This window comes from Acanthisitta chloris, unplaced genomic scaffold (assembly GCF_000695815.1).
Source record: "Acanthisitta chloris isolate BGI_N310 unplaced genomic scaffold, ASM69581v1 scaffold29634, whole genome shotgun sequence".
Lineage (NCBI taxonomy): Eukaryota > Metazoa > Chordata > Aves > Passeriformes > Acanthisittidae > Acanthisitta > Acanthisitta chloris.
In genome coordinates, this window is record NW_008671444.1 from 20493 (window position 1) to 43114 (window position 22622).

Below are 22622 nucleotides of genomic sequence, written 5' to 3' on the forward strand. Positions count from 1 at the left end.
TTGAGCACTCTCTCATCTCAAAACCCTAATCATTACAACCTCAGAATTTCCAGTATATTATGGTATTAGTCTATTTTAAAGTAATAAGAAATACCATGTTAATTATTTTCTGAGCTTTTTAAAACCTCAGTGAAATCCAAACTGGTGTTATCAAATACGTAATCGCCACCCCACAGTTTCAGATTCTTTGCTTTCCATTTTTCATGTGTCTTGACTTATTAAAATTGTGCGCATGTTATTGTAGTTATTCAACAACTTTTGTAGAAATCCAATGTAAGCTGATTTCCAACAGCTGACACAAAATGCTGACATAATTCACATACTCTCATTGAAGGAGTAACAGCATGAAAATTACTTTTATTAATTTACAAGTACAAAACGTGAATTTATGCATTTGCTTATCCAATGCAAATTATCTACCCTGTGGTCAGTTCCAGCATTAATGTACAGATGTTTTTACACCATCATAATGCATAGTATTTAATGACTGCAGCATATTAAAATCAATCTGAGAGACAAAAAGAAGAATGAAACAAAATTGTTGACAAGATACAACACTGTTCCACATTCCTGGCAGAGTACTCCAGAGAACACAGCGACTCCATGTCCCAGCAGCTTTACATTTGTTTGTGAGTTGTGTCCGTTCTAGGATTTTATCCTTTTGCACTTTTCACCCTCCCTAAGAATGTTACCTTTTTTGACTCAAGCACTCAGTGCCACGTGGCTATTCCCACACACCTAATAAGCAGTGGTGCCTCTAGTAAGACTGTTGTACTCTTGCTCATGTCAGACACTAACTTTCTGCACCATTGCGCAGAAATTAATCTAACAATACCCCATAGCCTCATGCCAGACTCAGGCTGAAGTGCGAGAACCAATAAGCCAAGCCTTTTGCAACAAACCTTGAGACCACAATCCCCTATCAGCCCAGTCCTGCTCTTCCTAGGGTCATCCAAGTGCCTTCCACTAGTTAACTAACACTGAATGGAATAACAGACAATAAAGCAATCAACCCCCAAATTTTCCCTTTTGCATATGTAACAACAAAGAACCATCCAGAGCATTTAAGAACAGATGCAAATATAAAGTAACCTGCTTGGTAGTGTCCTGGACAGCAGCTGCTGTAGGCCATAACAGGAGCATAGAGAAAGTACTTCACTTACAAAGCCTGAGGCCTGTGCCAGATCGTCAGATGTAACAACAGTGGAAAACAGATTAGAAAGAAGCTCAGACAGGCCAACTATCTGCTTTAAATGTTACTTCTGCATCACAATCAGTGCAAGTTGGACACTAAGTTTCTATACAGTATTTGAAGAACTTTGGTTGCACAATTAGCCAGCATGAATGCTGGTGGTTGCTTTGTGATGCCAGCCAAAATGAACACTGTACTCCAGTTGAACACTTTTTTGTTGTTGGTCTGGTAGGGGACTTTTTTGTGCATTTTTGTTGTTGTTGTTTTGGTGTTGGTGGTAATGTTTAGTTTTTTTAAAATGCTTCTGATTATAAATATTTCCAATCTATTAACCTTGGAAATCTCACTAATAAATACAGTCACATTCTTAGCCAACAGGGATGATGGTGCCTTTGCGAAGAGCAAAGCTTCAAATAAAAAGTAAATTTTTTTTATCCTACATGTACCATAAGTCCCAGTTAACAAACCCAAATGCAGTAGACAAACTTAGCCCTTGAGTAAGACTGCATTCTTAAAACACTACTTCTACATTCAGTAGAAGCTGAAAAAGCAATCTGTAACATTAGGAAGTAACAACCAATGCAATGGGCTCTGACACATAATGAGGCCAATCAGGACTTTTTCACAAGATGCTTTGTTTTGGCCCTTAGAGGACAAAGTCTCTGACAAGTACCATGCTGGTGGTCGGTTAAAAATAAAGCTACTGTAATTGCAGATTGTCCAGACTTCTATGCTTCAGTCAGCAAAAAACCTTCAAATTATTCCATTCATCCAGAACATCCAAGATTTTAATTCACAAATTATGGGTATCCCTCTGAGTAAAAGAATAAGTATATAATTTTATCATCAGTGTTTCTGTACAATCTGCTAGAAGGCCTGGTATACATTCATATGTGTCTTTTTCATTTTACAATTACCTAATTTCAGCATTTAAAGATTCCTCTAATAGCAGTTCTAAAATCCCACTTTGTTCCAATGCCTGTGTGAGATACAGTTGTATCAGTTCCACTTCCAGAAATCAATTCAGTTTTGTTTAATGCGCTGCCTTGCACCACTGTTATCTTCCTCTTCTCCTACAGGTTAGAACGAGTCAGCCAGGGAAATTCCTGGAAGCAAAAAACCAAACCAACACAGAATAAAAACCAGATCAGAATGGACAAACAGTAAGAGGAACAGTTAACTACCAGATGTAATCCACAGGATACAAAGACTGCTCAAAAACATTTCACCACATTTTGTCATGAATGAAAAGGAATAACCATAAATTCTGGAACCAGACATTAAAGACACCATACAATAATAACAGTCAATGGGGGGAAAAATCCAAACAAGCAAAAACCAAGGAAAGCAGATAGCACAGTGTAAAAGCACCCATTCCCCATCTTCTGAATCGAAACACAATCTGCCTTCCAACTATCTCTGCCTTCTCTGTGAATAAGTGCCAGTTCCTGAGGATTTCAGAGGTTTGCCATCAGGAAGCTTGTCAAAAAAGAAAGGAAAACATATACATACCTGTTTCTTTCTCTCAGATTGTGGATCAATCATTACATTTATAAGGGAAGGTGTTCGCTTGTCAGTCAGGCTTGCTTTCAGAGCATTCTGCAACTCTTCTGGTGTTTTAACAAAGTACCCTTTACCTCCAAAGGCAGTCATAATTTTCTCATAGGGTGAATTTGGCAGGAGAGAAACAGGAGGTACACTGTAACAAAATGGAAAACCTCTGATGAATGGGAGGGAAGAATTGCCAGATTGACCAGTTACTTCAGCACCAATTTTAAAGTGCAAGATGAATATTGTGCTGGCCTGGTAAGGAGTTGTGGGTGGTAAGAAATAAAATTCCTGCATCACTTAAGCTGTATTTATAGGGCACCATATTCATTTTCACCTTCTGGAGACATTTCTGAGCAAAGCTTTAGCCTAGTTCTCTTGGTACAGAGATCACAGTTCCAGAAGGTGAAATCCAGTGTAAAATAAGAACCCAAGTCTCAGGTATTTTTGGAGATTATCAGGATTTTGTGCTGTACCGTGTGGCCTGATCTGCTGCAGGAACCTGAGACAACTAATAGAGACTCCTCTCTGCTGCACTGTTGTGCAAACAATAGTTTGGGATTTGGTTGGCTGTTAGCTTTTGGTAACTGGTAATTTACATGGATCTAGCCCAGGATTAAATTCACCTTATAAAAGTAATTTCAATCTGGATCACAAAGCATTAAAAATGAAGAGAATGATCATTTTGGTCACTTCTTTCATAATTACACACTTTGAAGATGCTTACCATGTAGTAGGATCACCAAACTTTAACATCTCCTTCCAGGAGTTTGCATCCAAACCAGTGTAAATCCCATTGTTGTTTACTATGATAATCAGGATTGGCAAGTTGTACCTACAAAATATGCATTTGGAAGAATTCTGAAATACTTGCACCTTCCTGTAAGGTGTTGAATGTGCTGATTTTCCTAAAATGTAAAGTAAATTTAAAATAAATCAGTTCCACCTGAAACATGATCTAATCACCAGCAGTAAACCATGTGGTCACAACAACATAAAGAACAACCATGGACATTTTTGGGCTTGTTTTCATGTGCTTTGTGGGTACTCCATCTAACAGCAGCATCCTTGGCCTTCTGGTCAAATTGATCCTGGCTATACATGAAGAGTGTCTTGAGCAAAAATACAGTTACCTGCAAATAGTCTCCACCTCCATCCCAGAAAACCCAAAAGCACTATCTCCTTCTATGCAGACGATTCGCTTCTCAGGTGTTCGGTCTTTGGCCACCATTGCAGCTGCTATAGCAAAACCCAGTCCCACTCCCATCGTTCCAAAAGTACCTGCATCAAGCCTAAAGCAGAGAATACAGAATTAGTATCCCTCTATTCCTACTCAATCTCTTAAACTGATCCATGGTGACTTACCTTTACTTTTCATACTTTGCTATACACTATTCAAATACTGTCTCAGAAACAATTGGTGTAAAGAGATACTAGATGTAAAAATTGTTATATTCAGCCAAAGATTTGATAAGACTGCAAAGGTTTTAAGCGGTATAAACATACTGGAACTCTAATTAAAATTAAGAACTTTTGTACATTAGTTGCACTACAGTAAAGAACTATTCTCATATGCTTTTAGCTTGCACAGTAACAGTATTTCAAAAGCATTCAATTACTATAGAGACAGACAGACAACATGAAATATTTCTATATTTACTTCCTTGAAACTATAACTAGAAGTCTGAAAGCCATTGATTAAATACTGCTGGTCAAGTTTTAGTCTTCTGCTCAACTTTTGAAATCAAATTGAAAGCTATAATTAAGTTAGATCATTTCAATCAGAAGCACATAATGGATACAAATGTACATAAAGAACTACATTATTCTAGGGTTAACTTTTCAAATTTGCTTTCAGATATGTGCAATGCAATCTGAAGAGACAGCCATTAACATTACTGTGTCCTTATTTTAAATAAAGGCAGAAAAATGCAAACTCTTTTCCCCAACTCTACTGGAGGTATGTTGGTGGGTATGTGTGGTTGGGTTTTGTTTACAAAGAAGTAGTTAGGTTCATTTAGGATTTCAGTGCTACTTTCACAAGAAGGCACAAGCTTCACAGATCAGAAGTTTCACATCACCCGATAAAACTCACTTTTTTTCCCCTGCTCAAGAAACAGCACTTTATTCCTACTTACATTAAAGTAAGTAAAGTCTAATCTAAACGTAATGACTAAAGTGACATACCAACACTTCCAAATTTGAGTACCTACCTTTCAGGCATGCAGGTTTACATGAAAGCACGCCCAATATATAATCCAATTTTCAAGTTTTCCCCATTTTAAAGTGTTTCAAAGAAATACTTATTGTATGCATTCTTTTCAACACGAGAATCCCAATGACTGCTTTTATTTTAAATCAGTATTTACCACAGACTCAGAGCACAGAAATAAACACCTGTATCAGTGAATTCAACATGATGCTCTTCACTCACTTTCCACAAGACAGTGAGCAACTGTCACCATTCTGTTGCAGAGCACACTGAGAACTGATAAAATCTTTGTCGGGACACCAGTATATGAATGGAAAATTTCGCTTAACTCCTCTCCCAACGTACTGAACTTATTTTTTATTTAGAACCTTTAGAAAGAATTATAAAAATTCTGGTCCACCACGCTTCTCAGCTAAATGAAAACACTTATACACAGACCTAGCCTGTTGAGTCAGCACAACAGAAAAAAATACCACACCTTTGGCGGGGATAGTAATTTGGAAGCATAGTTCGTCCAATGTCCATGGTGTTTGCTCCCTCACTGACTAAGATGCAGTCCTTGGGTATCAGTTCTCTGATGTGATGAAAGACTGTATAATAATTCATAGGCAGGGATTTCTGTAATGCTAATCCCTTAAAAAATAAGAGGTATTAGTAAGTCCTATGGATAGAATTTATAATAAGGTGCAGAACTGAGACATGTAAATAATAATGACAGAAATAAAAATGCACTCTGCTAGGTAAGACTCAAATATTTGGTTTTCCAGATACTACATCAAAGCCATTCCTTCTGTATTTATCAGAGGCTAACCCAGCTCAGCTACCCTTCAATGGCATATCATTAACAGAAGCTATTAAACCTCAGGCGTGTGAAATTTTTCTGCACACAGGCTTGACTATTGATGACCCTAAGCGAGCTGTCACCCGTGTGCTGGGAGATGGTTCAAAAGAGCTATCTGCTAGAATGAATTTATTTTAGATCCCAGTCTTGGAAACATGAATCTGAACTTGCAGAATACAAGCTGCATAAAGTTAGGCATATACCAAGCACCTGTGGGCTTTAGGTCTTGATACCTACTTGCTTTTAACATAGGTTATACCTTCACTGGCATAGCTAAACAGCACAATTACAGAAGAAAACTAAGAATGAATTTTCACATAAGCTAGATTCCACTTGCAGTACTTGGAGGTACTTGCAGTATCTGTCCATTGCTTAGAAGCTACTGCCTGTAATACAGCAGCTCTGGCTGTGGTTTTCTCCTTCTGGCTTTAGGAACTCAATCCCAAAGTTCAATAACCTCCACACAGTTTGAATTGATACAAAACCTAAAAGTTTAACCTAACTAACTAACAATTAAGTATTAAGACTTAACTTACAGTTCGTAAGCCTGTACCAGAATGGTGTAAGTTTTCAAAGCCTGGGTGACATGACAGCCACCAGTCTCAAAACTGACTATGTATCAGTCCCTGCTAAAGCTAGAAACCTCCTCTTCTCTTCAGCGTAACACTACCTTTGATCTTTCCTCGTTGTTCTTTATTTTTCCTCTTAGCTTCTTCCACCACTCTGAATTAGAAGGATATTTGAATGGTCTTTTGCTGAATTCTTCTAAGAGCTGGAACAATATTGAAATGTTGCAGAGGTGTCTTTCAACATATTTAAAAAACAACACAAGCATCAAGAGTAACATTATCAAGAAAGATCCCAGCACAATCACAGTAACAGAATCTTTAACATATAATCTGAGAACAGACTAGATGCACAGCATGAATATACTGCCTGAACAAACAGGTTTTCTTGAACAGCTGGGGCTTTTTTACTTTTGGTTTTAACTGGCAACTTACTTTATATAAACCAGAGGAAATTAAGGTCAAAACAGGACACAGGACATTACGTTACCTGCTTAGTCACAGCATTTATGTCACCTAATAAAATTGCAGCTGGCCTTACATTATTCCCCAGCTCTTCCGCACAAAGATCAATCTGTATTTCAAAGAGAAAGACCACCATTAACTCAAGGATATTAGGAAGAGTTTTATTTTTCAGTTCAAGTGAGGAACATGGTCTAACATACATATATGTCTAACACTGTCTTCATACCTTATTTTGGTTGTACAGATAACGTCCTTTGCCTTTCCTTGAAATGACAGGAAATCCTTTATTCAAAGTAAAACCCTATAGTACATACCCATTTTCATAGAAGTTCATATATACCCTTAAAATTGACTGCTTGCTTCTTTTAAGCTCTTGCAGACAGTATAGAGCTTTATTAGAACATCAAGAAGAAGAAGGTGGTGATTTTAGTGATAATTAAATTAGAACTAGAAGTCTAGACTTAGGTATAGCCCTAAAAGTCTATACAAAGCAGTAAGAACTGAGGAAATTCTGTGTATACAGTAAGAATTTAGTGAGTATGAAGAAACTGAAATGCAAATTGCAACTACTGAAGCAACTTCCCCACTTTCTTTATCAGTGATGGATGTGACCTCTAAGGTTAAGGACTGTTAACTTAGGACCCGGTCACACAGACTATGAGCTGACTTAGCATTTTAATACTATTCTCTGACAGTGAAAAAAATTACTTTAAGTGAGATGAAAAAGTATTTTCTTTACATTCTTTAGAGAAAGGAAATACAAAAGACATTTTATATCATTAGTCAAAATGAAATAGTCATTTGACTAATGGCTTAAAAACCTAGCTTAATAATGTACACTACTGCTCTGGAAAAGATGCAGTTTGGAACTTCAGATCATGCTCTGAATAGTGATAAGCAGCCCAGTCAGCACACTGAATCTATTACTACTTGATCATAGATTCTTATGGATCAGATTTTTAAGGATATAAACAAATTAAAGACCTGTCTTTCTACGAGTTGGCAGGTTACCAAATACATTAATTAGTCAAATAGCCTTTCCTCCTCTTATTAACATTTCTGAGTGACTGAGCACTTATTATGACTGACTCTGGATCTGACAACAATTCTATCTTAAAAAACATCTAGCTAAGAGAGGAGTCAAACAGTATGAAAGGTTTCACAATTGCAGAGACACTTTGCTTTGAATCATGGAAATTCCAACACTACAAAGATCACAAAAGTATCATGAGTCTAATCCTGTATTAGTCAACTGCACAGAAGTGTCTGCCCTCCTTATTACAGCACCACCAACTCTCAGTAGTGGGAACAGTGCTGCAACCATTTTTAGAAAAAAAAAAAGAAAGTAACAGAAATAACCAAAGAAATCATAAACTACCATAACTATATGCACCATACTGCACTGTCCAAAGGGCAATATTTGCCACATGAAGTATACTATCAAATAATTTACAGTAATTGCTCTGGCAACGCTAGAACATAGAAGACTTCCTTTAAGTGATAATTTTCCTGCTTACCTGAATAACCTTCACATCCTGTCGAAACCTGGGTGGAAGACCAAAATGCAAAATCCAATTCAACCTTGCACCAAGCAAGATGATTACATCAGCATGCTGCAATGCCCTAATAAAGGGAAACAAGAGAATCAGATACAGAGGAATTATTATTTAATAATAATTATTTAATTATTATTTAATAGTCTTTTCAAAATTAGAAGCAATCTTAATCACCACAGCAAACCCCAGAACATATATATGTAATTCCTCTCTCCTCCAAGCTGCTTGCTTAGCCCCCAAAATCTGTATAATTTCACATAGCCAATCAAGCCACTCTTGAGTTTAGGAACTTAAGAAGAATATTAACTACTACTTTCCCAATACGCTGTGTTTAGGAAAGGAATCATTACATTAGGAGAGTAAAAAGATGCTATAATGACTGTAAGGTTAAAGCAAAAGGCTCAGTACTGTCACCCTGCTAACAGTGGGTACCAAAATCAAGATTGCTGTGCACCTTAGTTTAGCCTCCTGTTAATTTACCTTTCAGCTGGGTAGATGACATTTGGTATAGTTTATTATTCTCCACTTTTCTTAACAGCTTAGCAGTGATTAAGCTAAGAAGCTCAGCAATGGACAATGTTTTAATCTCAGAGGACAAAAATGCTCCACCTGCAAGCTGAGTCTGTGCATATTCATGCAACCTAAGATTCTTATAGGCGATTCACATTAGTTTTGCCAAAAGCAAAAAAACCCTCTTATAAATTACTTTAAACATAGTCCTTCAGTATAGTTTGAAACACCTTATATTTTTAAATAAAGTTCAATTTAGTGACAGTGTATTGCAAACACCACACAGACAGCAGATGACAAAACTTCAACTGCAACATGTGCATCACAAGCTTCTGTTTGTGGTGTTAATATAAACAGCTAGTAGGAATTTGTCTACTGCATGAAGTTAAATGTTTAACATACCCAGTTCCATTTTATGTTATGAAATACATACTAGCAACACTGACACATCTACTTGCCATAGTTTTCATGGTTATGGAATATTGGCTCTCAGATAAAGTATCTTCCTGCTCAGCATTCTAAAGTGATCCACCTGAATGTATTATCCCTTTCCAAGCAAGACCTTCAGTGCTCCAAAACAAGGTGCAAAAAGTAGTTGAAAAAATTTTTGTGTGTGCATTTTTGTCTTCCCTGGCATCTGTAGACCACCAAAGTTCCTAGCTGTTTCTCAGATGATAGGATTAGAAGCTTTGCTTTGTATTTACGTGGATCTTGCTGCAGCAACACAATTTGGATGGTTATCAGGAACTACTCCTTTTGCCATTGGTGTAGGCAAAAAAGGCAGTCCACAAAGCTCCACCAGCTGTCTGACATTGTTTTCAGCACGTGAATAAGCAGCACCTGAATGAAATGAAAGGGACTGTTTAATACCACAGAAACCGACTACATTCACTTCAACTTCAATTAACCTGATTACATTAGTGGCAGAAAGAGTATTGTTTCACATTATGAAAGCTGCCTGTTATTTTTCACTCTGAACAACCCAAAATTTAACATGCCAAACCACATATATTTCACACATTTTTAACAAAGGGTTTTTGTTTGGTTTTTTTCTAAGGCTTCAGCTAAACTACTTAGCTATTTCTGTGAAGCAGAGCAGTGAAAAAGAGGAGTATTTGTTTATATAAAATTACATTCTTTAGTGAGTGAAGTTTGGTATTATGGGGCAGAGACTTCTGCAGCAGCAATATGAGATGACCTTTGTATTATGTCATGCCATTTCTTGCTTGGCTCTGGATCCTGTTGTACCACATGCTCCATAAGAATCTGCCCAAGGAGGTCTACTATAAGCCTTTAATGAAAAAAGAGAAGTTCAAAGAAGACCTTGTAAAGGTATGTGTCTGTGCACACCTTCAGTCATGCTACCTTCAGTATATGGCTGCTGAATTAAGGTAGACCAGGCAACCTAGAATAACTGGCTTCTCCTTGTGCAATGACTGAAGTCTGTGAGCCTTAAAAACTGGAGAATAAACTTTTGCATGTCTTTCAAAAGTTCTGCTAACAACAATATATAGCAGCAGGTCCAGATACATTTGTTGAGTAGATTCTCAATTGTTGACATCAACAAAACACATAACTATGTATTTCTGAAGTTTCCACCTTTCACGTTCAAAGAACACCATTTTGTTATGTGTATCATAGCAGAGAGAGACAAAAACCCAATCTCTCCTGACCTACCTTCTGTACTCGATTTCATTACCTAATCAGTTATAAGATCCATCTCATTTCAATCATTGCACACCCTAATTAAACACAGACACAGATCATTCTCCGCATCTGTAGTAAACCAGGCTGGATTAAACAAGCTGGTTACTTCAATTCTGTTCCTAGCTGACCTGTATCTTCAACAGAAACATCATTGCAGTGGCTAAAATTCTATGGGGAAGGACAAAACAAGTGAGCCAGCACAGAGAATAATTATCCTCAATCTTTAGGGATGCCTCTACTTCAGGAATTAATTACACAGGCAGAATACAATGGGAAGTCTGTAAAACAGCAATAACAGCAACACCACAGGTAGGCTGGCACTTACAGTAAGACCAATGGAAATAGGATCTTTGGTTATTCTGGTTCTTGCTATATATGCCAGAGCATCAGTCAGAAAATATAATTTCTGTATGCTAATAGAGTTTGTTTAGATTTTTGGACGGAATTGTCTCTAGGTTTAAAGACAACAGTTACCTGATTTTTTTCCTACATGAAGTTGTATTTTATCAATTGAATTCCCTTTTAAACTAGATGAAAAAGACAGCATTTATAAAACGGAATTAAAACCCTCTAAAGCCAGAGAAGATTTTAACATCAAATTTCAAAGCAGCTTGTGGTTTTTTTTCTACTGGCTGTTTTGTTTGTTTCTTTTACTAGAGGTGAAAAGGAGAATGCTGACACTTCTGGGGAAAATCAATCCCTTGGGCCATTGTTCTTGTCCTGAACTTGTACATGTACAGTTCAAAGCTGCATCAAAGCAAAGCACAGTTCAAAGCATGCTACCTTTGCCAACAATTAGCAGAGGCTGCTTGGAAAGAGCAATGATGGAGGCTGCTTTGGATACAGCAGAGCGTTCAGCCGTGCTGATGGGAGGTGGCAGGCAGCATTCCACGTACCTGAAGCCAAGCAAAACAAAAGAGGCTCTTAAAAAAGATTCAAAACAAGAAATGTTGAAAGATAAAACCTATTTAGCATAAAGTCACAGCTGCCACACACCATGTTACAGTACTTAATAAAATAGGATGGGATTTTTTAAAACAGGCTTTGAAGCTTTCCCTGCATGTTTCTTTAACCTTATAGTAGCATTGTTCCAGAGATTTACAGTGACATCATTATATCACTGTATTAATTCATTCCTTTTTTGCACATTTCATTACAGACTGTAATCTGTATCATGTGTTGTGATGGAATGTTACATTTAGAAGATGGATTTTCTTGTTTTAGGAAAAGAAAGTACAAAAGTAACTTATAACTACTATTTCTTGTATTCAGTGACTTGAAAAATAATGAAGGTAATCTTTACGCACTTGACAGAGCTCTTATTCACCTGAAGATTCACAAAATCCCCAGGAATGTCAATATAGCAGGAACCTGGACGACCATATATGCTGGTTCTTACAGCCTAGAAAACAGATAATTACAGTTCTAATCACTGTTTGACAAGATTTAAAAAATATTAATGTTTATAAAAACCAAGAAAACCCTTCTGCAGGCAGAGAAGGTACACACTATTTCATACTGCTGATTCATCATAGGGAAAGCTTCCATGGATTGATTTATACCAATAACTTAAAAGTTTTGATAGCTATTTACATTTTCCCTTAATATACCAGCTGACACCTTTCAGTAAATGTACATATTAGACTCTAAATTCTTAGCTTAATTTACAGTGAGACACTTGCATTATCAGCTGCTATGTTTGGAGATACTAAATTAAACTTTCATGCTGAATTCTACTTAAAGTAGCACAAACAAAGTAAACCCAAGATAACCAGTGCCTCCATTCTCTATTACTTTCTATTCCAGTTCTTCTATAGCAGGTAGATGCTCTGCTGAATGTGCACTTCTGGAAAGAGCATCATTGCATGCAGAATTTAGGCTGACATGGCTGAAGTGCTGCTACAGCAGTATCAAAAGACTTTTGTAATCCTCTCTGAAGTATTGAGATAAAGATGTGGTTTTATCTTACTCTCTCAAAAACACCCAACAAACCAACAACCAAACCCAAAACCCATCTCCACTCTCCCCCTCTCCAAACCTCTTTCACACAAGAGTGGTAGAACAGCTGAAGTTTGTAGCATTACATTTCTACTTAATGCACATCTCCCTAGACACATTTCTTTCATAAAACTTTTCCAGCTGTGACTGATGCTAACAAAAAAAAAAACCCACTGCAGGGATCAGTAAACATCAGACCTGACCAGGAAGCATTTCCAACCTATTCTATATCTCTCTGGTTGTTAATTTACTCCATCCATCATCACCTCACATCTGCAGGATCAAACTCCTTAGAGGAACAACTATACAAAAATAAACCCTCAAAACTTAAACAGGAGGAGACAGTTACCTGATTTTCTATTGCTAATTTTGTATTTTTTCATACCTTTTCAATAACAGCAGGCATAACTTCCAGGCTGCTTGGGCGGACGGACAGTTTGTTGTACAGCCTACCAGCTTCAACCTGAAGAAATGCAAATTACCATTATACTGATTTATCGAAGTGATTTACTCATTTCCATCTCATTGCAAATTCCCCTTAGAAATTCCATCTCGTTCCATTCCCCTTAGAAAAATGCAGCAGGCTCAGCTGATGGAAACTGTCCAAACCATACTCATTCCTCTGAGAGCTTAAGTTTTTTGGCTTTTTTTCCCACCCAGGAAGTGATGTTTCTTTTCTTGGGAAGCTTATTTTGCTTTCATCCATCTCAGAACAGAAAAAAGCAATTTATACTAGCTGAGAACCTAAAACAGGGTATGAATTCTAACATGAGTATGGACAAAGACATTCCAGGTAATCTGCTGTATTTACGCCATGTCAATTTTAAACCAGTAGATGGAGCAAATCAACAGCATTATAAGATATGTTAGGAAATGTTGGTGTTTGGGATTGTTTTCCTACAATAATTAAGAAACAACATCAATTATTTAACTCAAATCTTCCTGCAGAAAGTTGTATGTCTGTGTACCTGTGGGAATTCTTGAAAAGCTCCCATGGTTTCTTGATTTCTGTCAGAAGAACCTCCAATAACAATCAAAGGCCTATAAAAGTATATTTAAAAAAAACCAAAACAAAGAACCTTAAGCATATATATATATTTTATAACTGAAATCACATCTGTAACCTCTCCTTACAGTTAAATCTGACTGCTCTTGGGAACTTGTGCACCTTCAGTATCCACAGATCTCTACAGCAATAGACAGTGACCAGCACAACACAGGAGTGGGCTCTAAATATCAGCATGTCACTCAGTAGCCTTCCCAGCAGCTTTTGGGGCACTAGTTTCAGGACAATCCAGCCCCATTAAGTGACTTGCACCTAGCATAATAGTTCTAAAACCAAGCCATATTGCAGGCAACTTTCATTCAAGTCTGACAACACAAGTGACATAGTGGTTTGAGCAGAATGACAACACCTAATCTAAAAAGCACTGGTTCGTCTAAAAAGTATAGAGATGTTTGTTCATAAGAAGCACTGTAACATGCACAAGCACTAGAACTAAGAAACACAGTAGGATATGATTTTTTGGAAAGATTAGGCTTTCTTTGCGTATAATTTGGAACACAGCAGAAGTTAGATGACTATCTGGGAGCACTTCTCCCTGCATTTTGTTTTCAGTTAAAAAAACCCCAAAGACCAACGAAATGAACAAAAATTTAACATGCCTACAAGGAGTTCTGTTCTTAAATTAGTTCATGGCTATGTGAGGAAGGCACTATTAGTTTACCATACAGGTTATACATTTCACAGGAGCACATTTTTATTATAATTTCTGCAAAATACATTTTTTTCCTGCAGGAAATGAAAACTGGTCTTTTATTCAATTTGTAGGTCAAACTCCTTAAAATGCTAAATGCTGAGTCAATAGAAGAAAGATGTCTTATTAATCTGCTTATTCATCCACACTAAATTGAAATACTGAGTCAATAGCTTTCTAGGCTTTTTCTCCTAAACAATTTATCTTCAGATACAGCCTTTCCTTTGACTGTATTTATCTACACAGTGTATCTACACAGTGTATCAACACTGTCTGCTCCATGCATAATCCTAAATTTAATCACCTGTAAGACATGGGGATATGTGTGTCTAGCTCCCAGCTTCACACCCAGGCCATTTCTCTGCCAGAAATCAAAATTCTCAGTTCTAATACCCAGAGGTGGTAAAATGAGAACTTCAGGCTCTATCTCACCTCTATGCAAAATCATTATGGAAATATGCATTTGGTGTCTGCTCTACACATTTTATTCTGCTTATTCCCTCCCATAAGCAAAATGATTATGACTACCCATATGTAACAAGTGGCTTGCACAGCGACAAACCATATGTTCCTCTTCTCACTTATCTTTTCCAAATTTATTAAAACACTTTAATTAATGAAATAACTGCTACTTCCCAATAATGAAATACAATTACAAAACTGCTCTAGTCTTAAGAAAGCCAACTCCAGCAGCTATATCTTGGAAAGATTTAGCTCTGCTTTTAAAGTTTTATGGAATTGTAACTAGAGAGAACTTTTTCCCTCAAAGAAATCATCGTACTGCTGTCAAAGTACTGTGGACATTTTGAAGAGCAGTGCATATAAAGCAAGTCAAAACTAACAGTGAGGCAGGAAGAACATTGACTATAATGAAATTAATAAGAATAGTAAGTTTTATAGACTTGCAGGAGAAGAACTTCAGTAAACTGAAAAGAATTTCAACTGCAACTTCAGATAAAGAGCATTTCAGCATGTCTACTGAAATCTTACCAGCTATCACACATTCATATTTGGAGTCTATGCTCATAGTCAAACCGAGGTACAAAAACTGGCTCAACATGAGACAGGACAGAAGGCAGCAGCATGGTGGGCAGTTTTTAACATGAAATACCAAAAGGTTTTACTCTCGAAAATGCAGTTTACCAAGGCCTCATTAGGCATCAACTACTTAGTTGGCCAAATGTACATGCCCAAGTTCTCACTGTGACAAGCCTCCAGGGCAAACCAAAGGCTCTTCTACTCAGCTGACCTGTGCCCAGGCAATAAAATCTAAAAGCAAAATTGGTAGCAAACTGTGCTATCAGACTGCATGACTCTTTTTCAGTTGATACAGAAGAGGTTTCTCTCACCTGGAAGAGATTGAAACAGCAGAATCAGAAGAATGGGTCTCCAGGCTCGAGGAGGATAACTCAGACAGGGCTTTAACCACTATCACTTAGTCTGAGTTACTTAAATTCAGAACCAGCAGAGACAGTTCAGCTATTAGCTCAGTTCTGTGCAACAGGAGCCAAAGCTCAGCCATTGTAGCACACTAACACCACCAGGTATAATGTCAAGGAATCACCTAACACTTGGGAGATATCTATGAGGGCTAACCTTGCCCTACAAATTGGTCTTATGCCACTTCCACACAGTGGATGGTCTAGAGCAGGAGACTTAACACCTTGTTGCCACAGAAAGGGAAAGACACCTCTAACTTCTGCTCCCAACTGCATAATCCACTCCCTCACTTAGGTGCTTGACTACAGAGTGAGCTGATTTAGATCACTTATCTAAGATGACCTTATTTACTTACTTTTGCTGGGTTAGCTTTTTGGCAGAATAATGAACTGAATGTGATTGTTGGGGCAGACAAGCCCAGAGATGTCAAGTGGGCAAGCAGCAGGAGTACCTTGCCAGAAGTAAGGTATGGAGATAACATTATTATATGTTTTTATATCCTTAGTCTTCCTCTCCAAAGCATAGCAACTTTCTTACAATGGTCATGTCAGTAAAGTAAATGTGAAAGCATTTCTGGGATTCTCAAACACGCAATGGGGGTGTCTACTAATGAAGGAGCCAAGGAAACCTACTTTCATCAGGCTAAATTTAGGGTTTGAGAATGTTTGCTTCTCTCCTTTTGGCACATGGCAGGGAAAAGGCAAGCCTGGTGTGACCAGTGAAAAAATCACTGGGCAAACACTGTGAAAAACAATCAGTGACAACCAATCTTCTCACTATATTGTCAAATTTCTATCAAACTAGGTTAAGTCACTCCCTTCACCTGCCAGGAGCGCAGGTTTATGCAAGATCAAGTCAGGCAAACAGACCTTGTTGCAGACAAAAATAAGTCTGTGAGAAAACAGAAAAGTCTCCAGAAAATCTGTAAGTGCTATGAACGTTTCTTTCTTATAACCAAATCCATGACTGTTCAAACCAAGGTTTTCATATGATCTTTCTTTTATTTATCTAAGGTCACACAGTGACAGCAAAGCTCTAGTCAGTAATTCATTTTTCAAGAAAAGAATTCGAACACTAGAGGTCTTCTTCAAAATGCCAGAGACTTGATTTGCTAGCATTCCCATTACCAACCTTCCCTTGCCCATGAGCCACTGCTAATCTAATGTTGCAGATCACATTGTTCCGGATCTAATGTTCCAGATCTAATGTTCCAGAACACATTCTGTTCTGTGAACACATGTGCTTGATATTACTACAGCTTCTACCCAAAATACCTCAAGACATCTTTCTGAACAGCTTTCAGTGGCAGACCAGCTGAAGTTGTCACGTCTCAGTGCAAGCTTATAGGACTAAATACTACCACTCTGTGCATAATTTAATTCAATACTTAATTACCGTTCTAAATGTCTGCGTGGGGAGCAAAGAGGGATTTTAACAATGCAGTTGTCAATTTGTTCACATATGAAATACAGTAATTCAAAGGCAATATGTATTTAAATTTAGAACAAACCTTTAAGACAATCTCCATGATCAATAAAGCATTACAGGCTGAATATTGACTTCATTTTCAAACGTATCCATATAACCAGCTGTAGTGATAAAGTTTCTAATATATGCACAATAAGACAAAATGGAGAATTTAATCCATGAGAATACAAAAAATGGAACTAAATTACTTTTAGGGTTGATAAATGAAGAATTCCCTTCTCATTACACACAAGAAAGGGGGAAAAAGGTGATATACTAAAATACTGTGGTGCTCAACATCTGCAACAAATAACACATAATTATTGGAATTTTAAAGGGAAAATGCAGTCAAATTACCAACAGTTAATGGTTGCATTTGCCATCCCACCAAGGGCATGTACAAAACCTGGACCAGACACTACAAGACATACTCCTGGTCTGGAGAGAAAAAAACAAAAGAGAGAGAAAGGGAAAGTGAGCACAGGAAACACCAAATAAATTGTCAACAATAATTAACAGGTTCTCAAATATAGAATATTAAAGTTTTACTCATGTCATCACAGTTCCCGAATAACAAGGAATTTGTATGGAGGACTAAAGATAGACATGGAAATCAGAAACCATTTAGCTGTACCAAACCAATTGGAAAACAAGTGAACAGGTGTTATGTGCCACCCACCTGTATACATGTATGTCTGCAACATACACAGACTTATCCTAACACAGCTCCTTCCTTCTTTTATCATTTACTCCATCATCTAACATTTATATGGAATTTGGTAAAACACTTTCAGTTTTCTCAACTCCACTTTAGCAGCAGTTATCAGTGAAGAAGGCTCACATAGGAAGAAGTGCATCTGATTCAACACAAACTTTATTACAGTTTAATTCAGGCAGTGGCACTTGTTATTCCAAGTCATGAGACAAAAAAATACACAATACACCCAGATGATGAGATTGAGGTATAGCAGGTCCACTGAGTTACAACGAACAATGGTGGAATGATTTCTGCTCCTCATACCAGCAGTGTTAAGCTGTTATTCAGATATTAAAAGCGAAAAAATAAAGAAAGCTATAAGATGGACAATATTACACGAGTTTAAGCAGCTCCTTGCTCCTGCCCTGAATCATAGCAACAGAAATATTGGTAGCTCACTGACATTTTAAAATTCAGGCTCTGTTTTAGCTGCCACTTCACACTAAAACCAAAACAACTCCAAAAGAGAAAAACCTTTCTAGTTTCTAACTGCTGATTCTACAACTAACATTACAATATGAGTATTTAATAAATTACATTATAAATATTAATAAATATGGAATATACCTGCCAGTCAAATATCCAACAGCAGATGCAGCGTAACAGGCCTGTTGAAAACATAAAAATGATTATTATTATATATACATTTCATGATATCTTGTACATAACTTTCAACAAAAACACTGACAATAAGCAAGAACAAATTTTTTCCTCAACATAAGAGCTTAAAAGTAAGTAAAAGCACTCTTCATACTCCCCATTATAAGGTGTGCTCATGAAGGTTTATGTGAAAATTCTCAAGACTCCTTTCCACATTGCAGGCACCTGTTGTTACAGGATATTACATTAGGAATATCTGGGATTCAAAAAATAAGAAATCAATCACAAAAGAAAACCCCTAAAATGAGGGATGCAAAATAACAGAACGATGTGCGAAACTTCTGCCTTTCACTGCCTGCTGGACTAACATGGAAGATGGATTTGCAAGAGAAAGACAACAAGCAGAAATCCAGCTGTCACTGGAATGACTCACTGTATTTCAGAAATTAAGGAAAAGGTTGAAATCACATGCTGGAGAGATTAATTAGATGACTAGAGATTGTCTTTTACAATCTGAGCTGCTGAAGTACTTCTCACTCCTCTTCTGGCGCTACACTTTGCTTTAGCTACTTTGACATTTGAAAGAAAAATTTTGTTTTGAAGGATTTTCACAAAAATTACTTTTACAGCATGTGTCAGCATAGCTTATCAGCAGTGTTATTATGGAGTATGTTTTATGCTACTCCTGTGGTACATTAAACATTCAGATACAGATTTCACCTGATAGAAAGACAGTATGTGATCAAGCAGAAACAGAAGCTTACAGGTGACCCAGGAACTCAAAAATTCATTATGAATAATTCTAGGTCACGTGGCATGTTAGCCTTCTCAGTCTAAATGAGTGAAAACAGACTTTTCGTAAGTTTTTGCACGGAAGGAGAAACTCTTGAATATCCTCATTCTCCTACACACACCAACTGTCTGAACAAAAGCATGGAGCTTAGAAGAAGGATAATAAGAAACCCTAATTTTCTGTGAAGCATTAGGATAGGGAACTGTTGACCAAAAAGTATGCTGAGAAGAAAAATTTCTTTCTACTTTTCAGACACGTCTGACAGAGAATAAAAATGTCACTAATGTTCAAGAATTAGAAAACAATTTGATGACATATCCATGTGCAAAGACCTAGAAATCTCTGAGTACATGTTACCAAAACTCAGAGCATGGAGTTGGGTTTCCATGGCAATCATGCTTTAGAACTGAGTGGCAAAACAAGGCAGCACACAGAATTTGGGTTCATGGACAGTCATTGCCATTAAAACTTTTGCTGCTTCACTCTGCAAAGAAGCTACATGACTAAAGGAGAGGAAATTGCAAATAATGTTGAAGGCATACTTAAAAAGATTTTTTTTTTGGAAATGGTAAAAATAAAAAACATTTTCCTGATGAATGTTGCACCCTCACCACTAAAATGTGAGTAACAGCACTCATTATCTGTTCAGGTTACAAGACAGCTGTTCAACCAAATCCTTATGTTCCTCAGGCAAGCATAAAGGACATAGAGATATAAAATGTAATTGCCCACAAACCCACAATCAACACAATGAAGAAACATAGGAAGTCTAGATGTAGGTACTCAACATCAAGTGTGCAACCACCCATGAGTACTGGATTTGAACTGCTGCCTGTAGAAGGACACTAAACAGGGATTAATTAGTCTGTTTTCAACTCAAACATAAGCAAACTTACACAATAGAAGGAGTAAACAAAGGTGAAGCATTTCTGTACCCAGTAGCCCAGGTACAACCATACTGCCATGCCTAGAAACAGTTCTGAGCCCTTGTGCTAATTGTATCTGATGTTCAGTGTTCCAGGACTGGCCTGTATGGCTTGTTGTTAACTTATTATGAGAACCTGCTCTATGAAGCTGAGCTCAGTCCGTGGTGTCTTTTTGTTACCACATATGACTTCAGTGCAGGCCTTGAAAATAAGGACACAGGTTGAAGGCAGCAGTCCCGGAATAATAAACAATCAGCTAATGGCCCATAACTAGACACTGAAAAAGTGCAACTTTGAGCTCTGGGAAGATGTTGGCTTTGTTTTGGGTAAAGCAGCAATGGCTAAGTGAGGGGAAAAAACCAAGACAGAACAAAAAACTCCAACAGATGTGCAACAGGATTGGGCACGTGTCTTGGCCTGGGAAAGCATCACCCAGCACTACGCACTCCATAGTCTAGGTGTGGAGGACAAGGGATTAGATCTGTTCAGAGACCAGCATATCTTATAAAAAGAGATCTTGAGTCTAAGGTATGGGCTTCAGTTGCAGCTACCCTTACTGACAGGTTCTCAAGCCTGATTCCCTTGACAGGTTGCACCATCAGTGCAACATTTTAGGTGCAGCATATTGTGTACTCATAACTAACTTAGGATACAAATATCAAGAAGAGACTGCTTTGAATATGTAGCAATAATTCTTATTATAGATTAAGAACTACACATAAGCAATGTGTGTTGTTAACAAATAACAATCTAGTAAAGGGCTTTTTTTAAAGTTTAAAACTGGCATGGTTATCAGTCTTCTAAACAATTACAGCAACCTTTAATTACGCAGGGACGGATGCACAAAACACACCCCCCTATGGAGTTGCAACACAAATTTTCAGTGTTCAAAGGTTAAACTGCTGCTGGCAAACTTACACCATATTACAGGCCACAGATATAGGTAGTGCTACTTATATTTTCACTTCATGCTTTAACATGGTCTTCCTATTCTGCAGTTTTATGGGCTTTTGATAGGATCGCAGAATCATTAGGGTTGGAAAAGTCCTCAGAGGTCATTGAGCCCAATCTTTGACTAAACCCCACTTTGTCAAGTAGACCATGGCACGAAGTGCCACATCTAGTCGTTTCTTGGACACCGAAATGGATGGTGACTCCACCATCTCTCTGGGCAGCATAAGGACATAAGGATAAGTTTGCCAACAACATTTGTCAGTTTTCCGTAACTGATGCCAACCAATAAATACATTGCTTGATTACTATCTTGAGATTCTTCTTGTGTTTTAACTTTTTTATGGGCCCTGTCTCCTATGAACATTATTAATTAGAATTAGAACCTCCTTTTACAAGGATTTCCTTTTACTACATCTGGCCAGAAATGAGGCAGAAACTCCACTCTTGGAAAAAAACCCCTTAATTTTCCATATATCTCAGCTCATATACAGCTGCCTTCACAGTAAAGGAAGCAGCTGTATACACACCCTCCACAGCCAGACCACACAACTAATAAACTTAGACATTTAAAACTATGATGTGTAAATATTAAGGGTATCTTGAATATACTGTATACCCCCTCCTCTGCCAAGCAATTACTCTATGACTTCACTGAAACCAACACTTACTACAAGATGCATCTTTATTCATCCTTTTCTATTCCCCAAAGAAGGGAAACCCTGAAATTTAGAAATTAAAACAAGTCTTTGTGCTATTTTTATTCCACTAAGCAAACATATCTTATCATTTACACAGCACAATGTTTCTTCTCTTCTTCACTCTAGTAGAAAGTGATCAATGGGACAGCATCCCATCTGGCAGTGCAAAGCAATCTTCTCTGTTAATTACAGGCACATGAAGAAATTAATTTTTATCATGTAAATAACCAAAGATAAAACTAGAATATTTGCTAAATGGCCTACAGGAACATAAATACTGTGCTGAACTCCCAGCAATCCTTGAAAATGAGGCATAAACCTGAGGTTATAATCTTCAACCTCAGACCACCTCAGAAACTACTGAATCCTTCAAGAGTTACTACTGGGGAAAATCAAACAAATCCAGAACTAGTGGCGTAACACCAAAATGCTGAGGAGCTTGAGTCTAAATTATGATACCTACACAATGAAGCTGAAATATATATAATTAAGAGAGTCTAAGTTTACATTCATAATTGATTTTGAGCACTCAGATGCTTTATAACTTTCTATGGTTTGCTGCTTCTTAAGCTTTTGAAACATAGTTAAGCAAAAAAAAGTCATAATTATTTAAATTGACATGACAAGTTTATCAA

At 37.3% G+C, this 22622-nt stretch overlaps 1 protein-coding gene across 1 annotated transcript in view; it reads right to left on the reverse strand.

Annotated features, from left to right (window-relative positions):
• Nucleotides 1-2265: 2265 nt before the first annotated feature.
• Nucleotides 2266-22622, reverse strand: part of HACL1 (2-hydroxyacyl-CoA lyase 1) — a gene marked incomplete at its 5' end in the record, with an annotated part of 21094 nt that continues 737 nt past the window's right edge. Inside the window, 15 exons of the mRNA XM_009074108.1 lie at nucleotides 2266-2298; nucleotides 2705-2891; nucleotides 3468-3575; nucleotides 3874-4032; nucleotides 5431-5585; nucleotides 6464-6565; nucleotides 6850-6933; nucleotides 8342-8447; nucleotides 9595-9730; nucleotides 11381-11493; nucleotides 11905-11999; nucleotides 12981-13058; nucleotides 13564-13636; nucleotides 17617-17697; nucleotides 18584-18624. Coding sequence (XP_009072356.1) covers nucleotides 2266-2298; nucleotides 2705-2891; nucleotides 3468-3575; nucleotides 3874-4032; nucleotides 5431-5585; nucleotides 6464-6565; nucleotides 6850-6933; nucleotides 8342-8447; nucleotides 9595-9730; nucleotides 11381-11493; nucleotides 11905-11999; nucleotides 12981-13058; nucleotides 13564-13636; nucleotides 17617-17697; nucleotides 18584-18624 — 1551 coding nt within the window. The remainder of the gene's footprint in view (nucleotides 2299-2704; nucleotides 2892-3467; nucleotides 3576-3873; nucleotides 4033-5430; nucleotides 5586-6463; nucleotides 6566-6849; nucleotides 6934-8341; nucleotides 8448-9594; nucleotides 9731-11380; nucleotides 11494-11904; nucleotides 12000-12980; nucleotides 13059-13563; nucleotides 13637-17616; nucleotides 17698-18583; nucleotides 18625-22622) is intronic.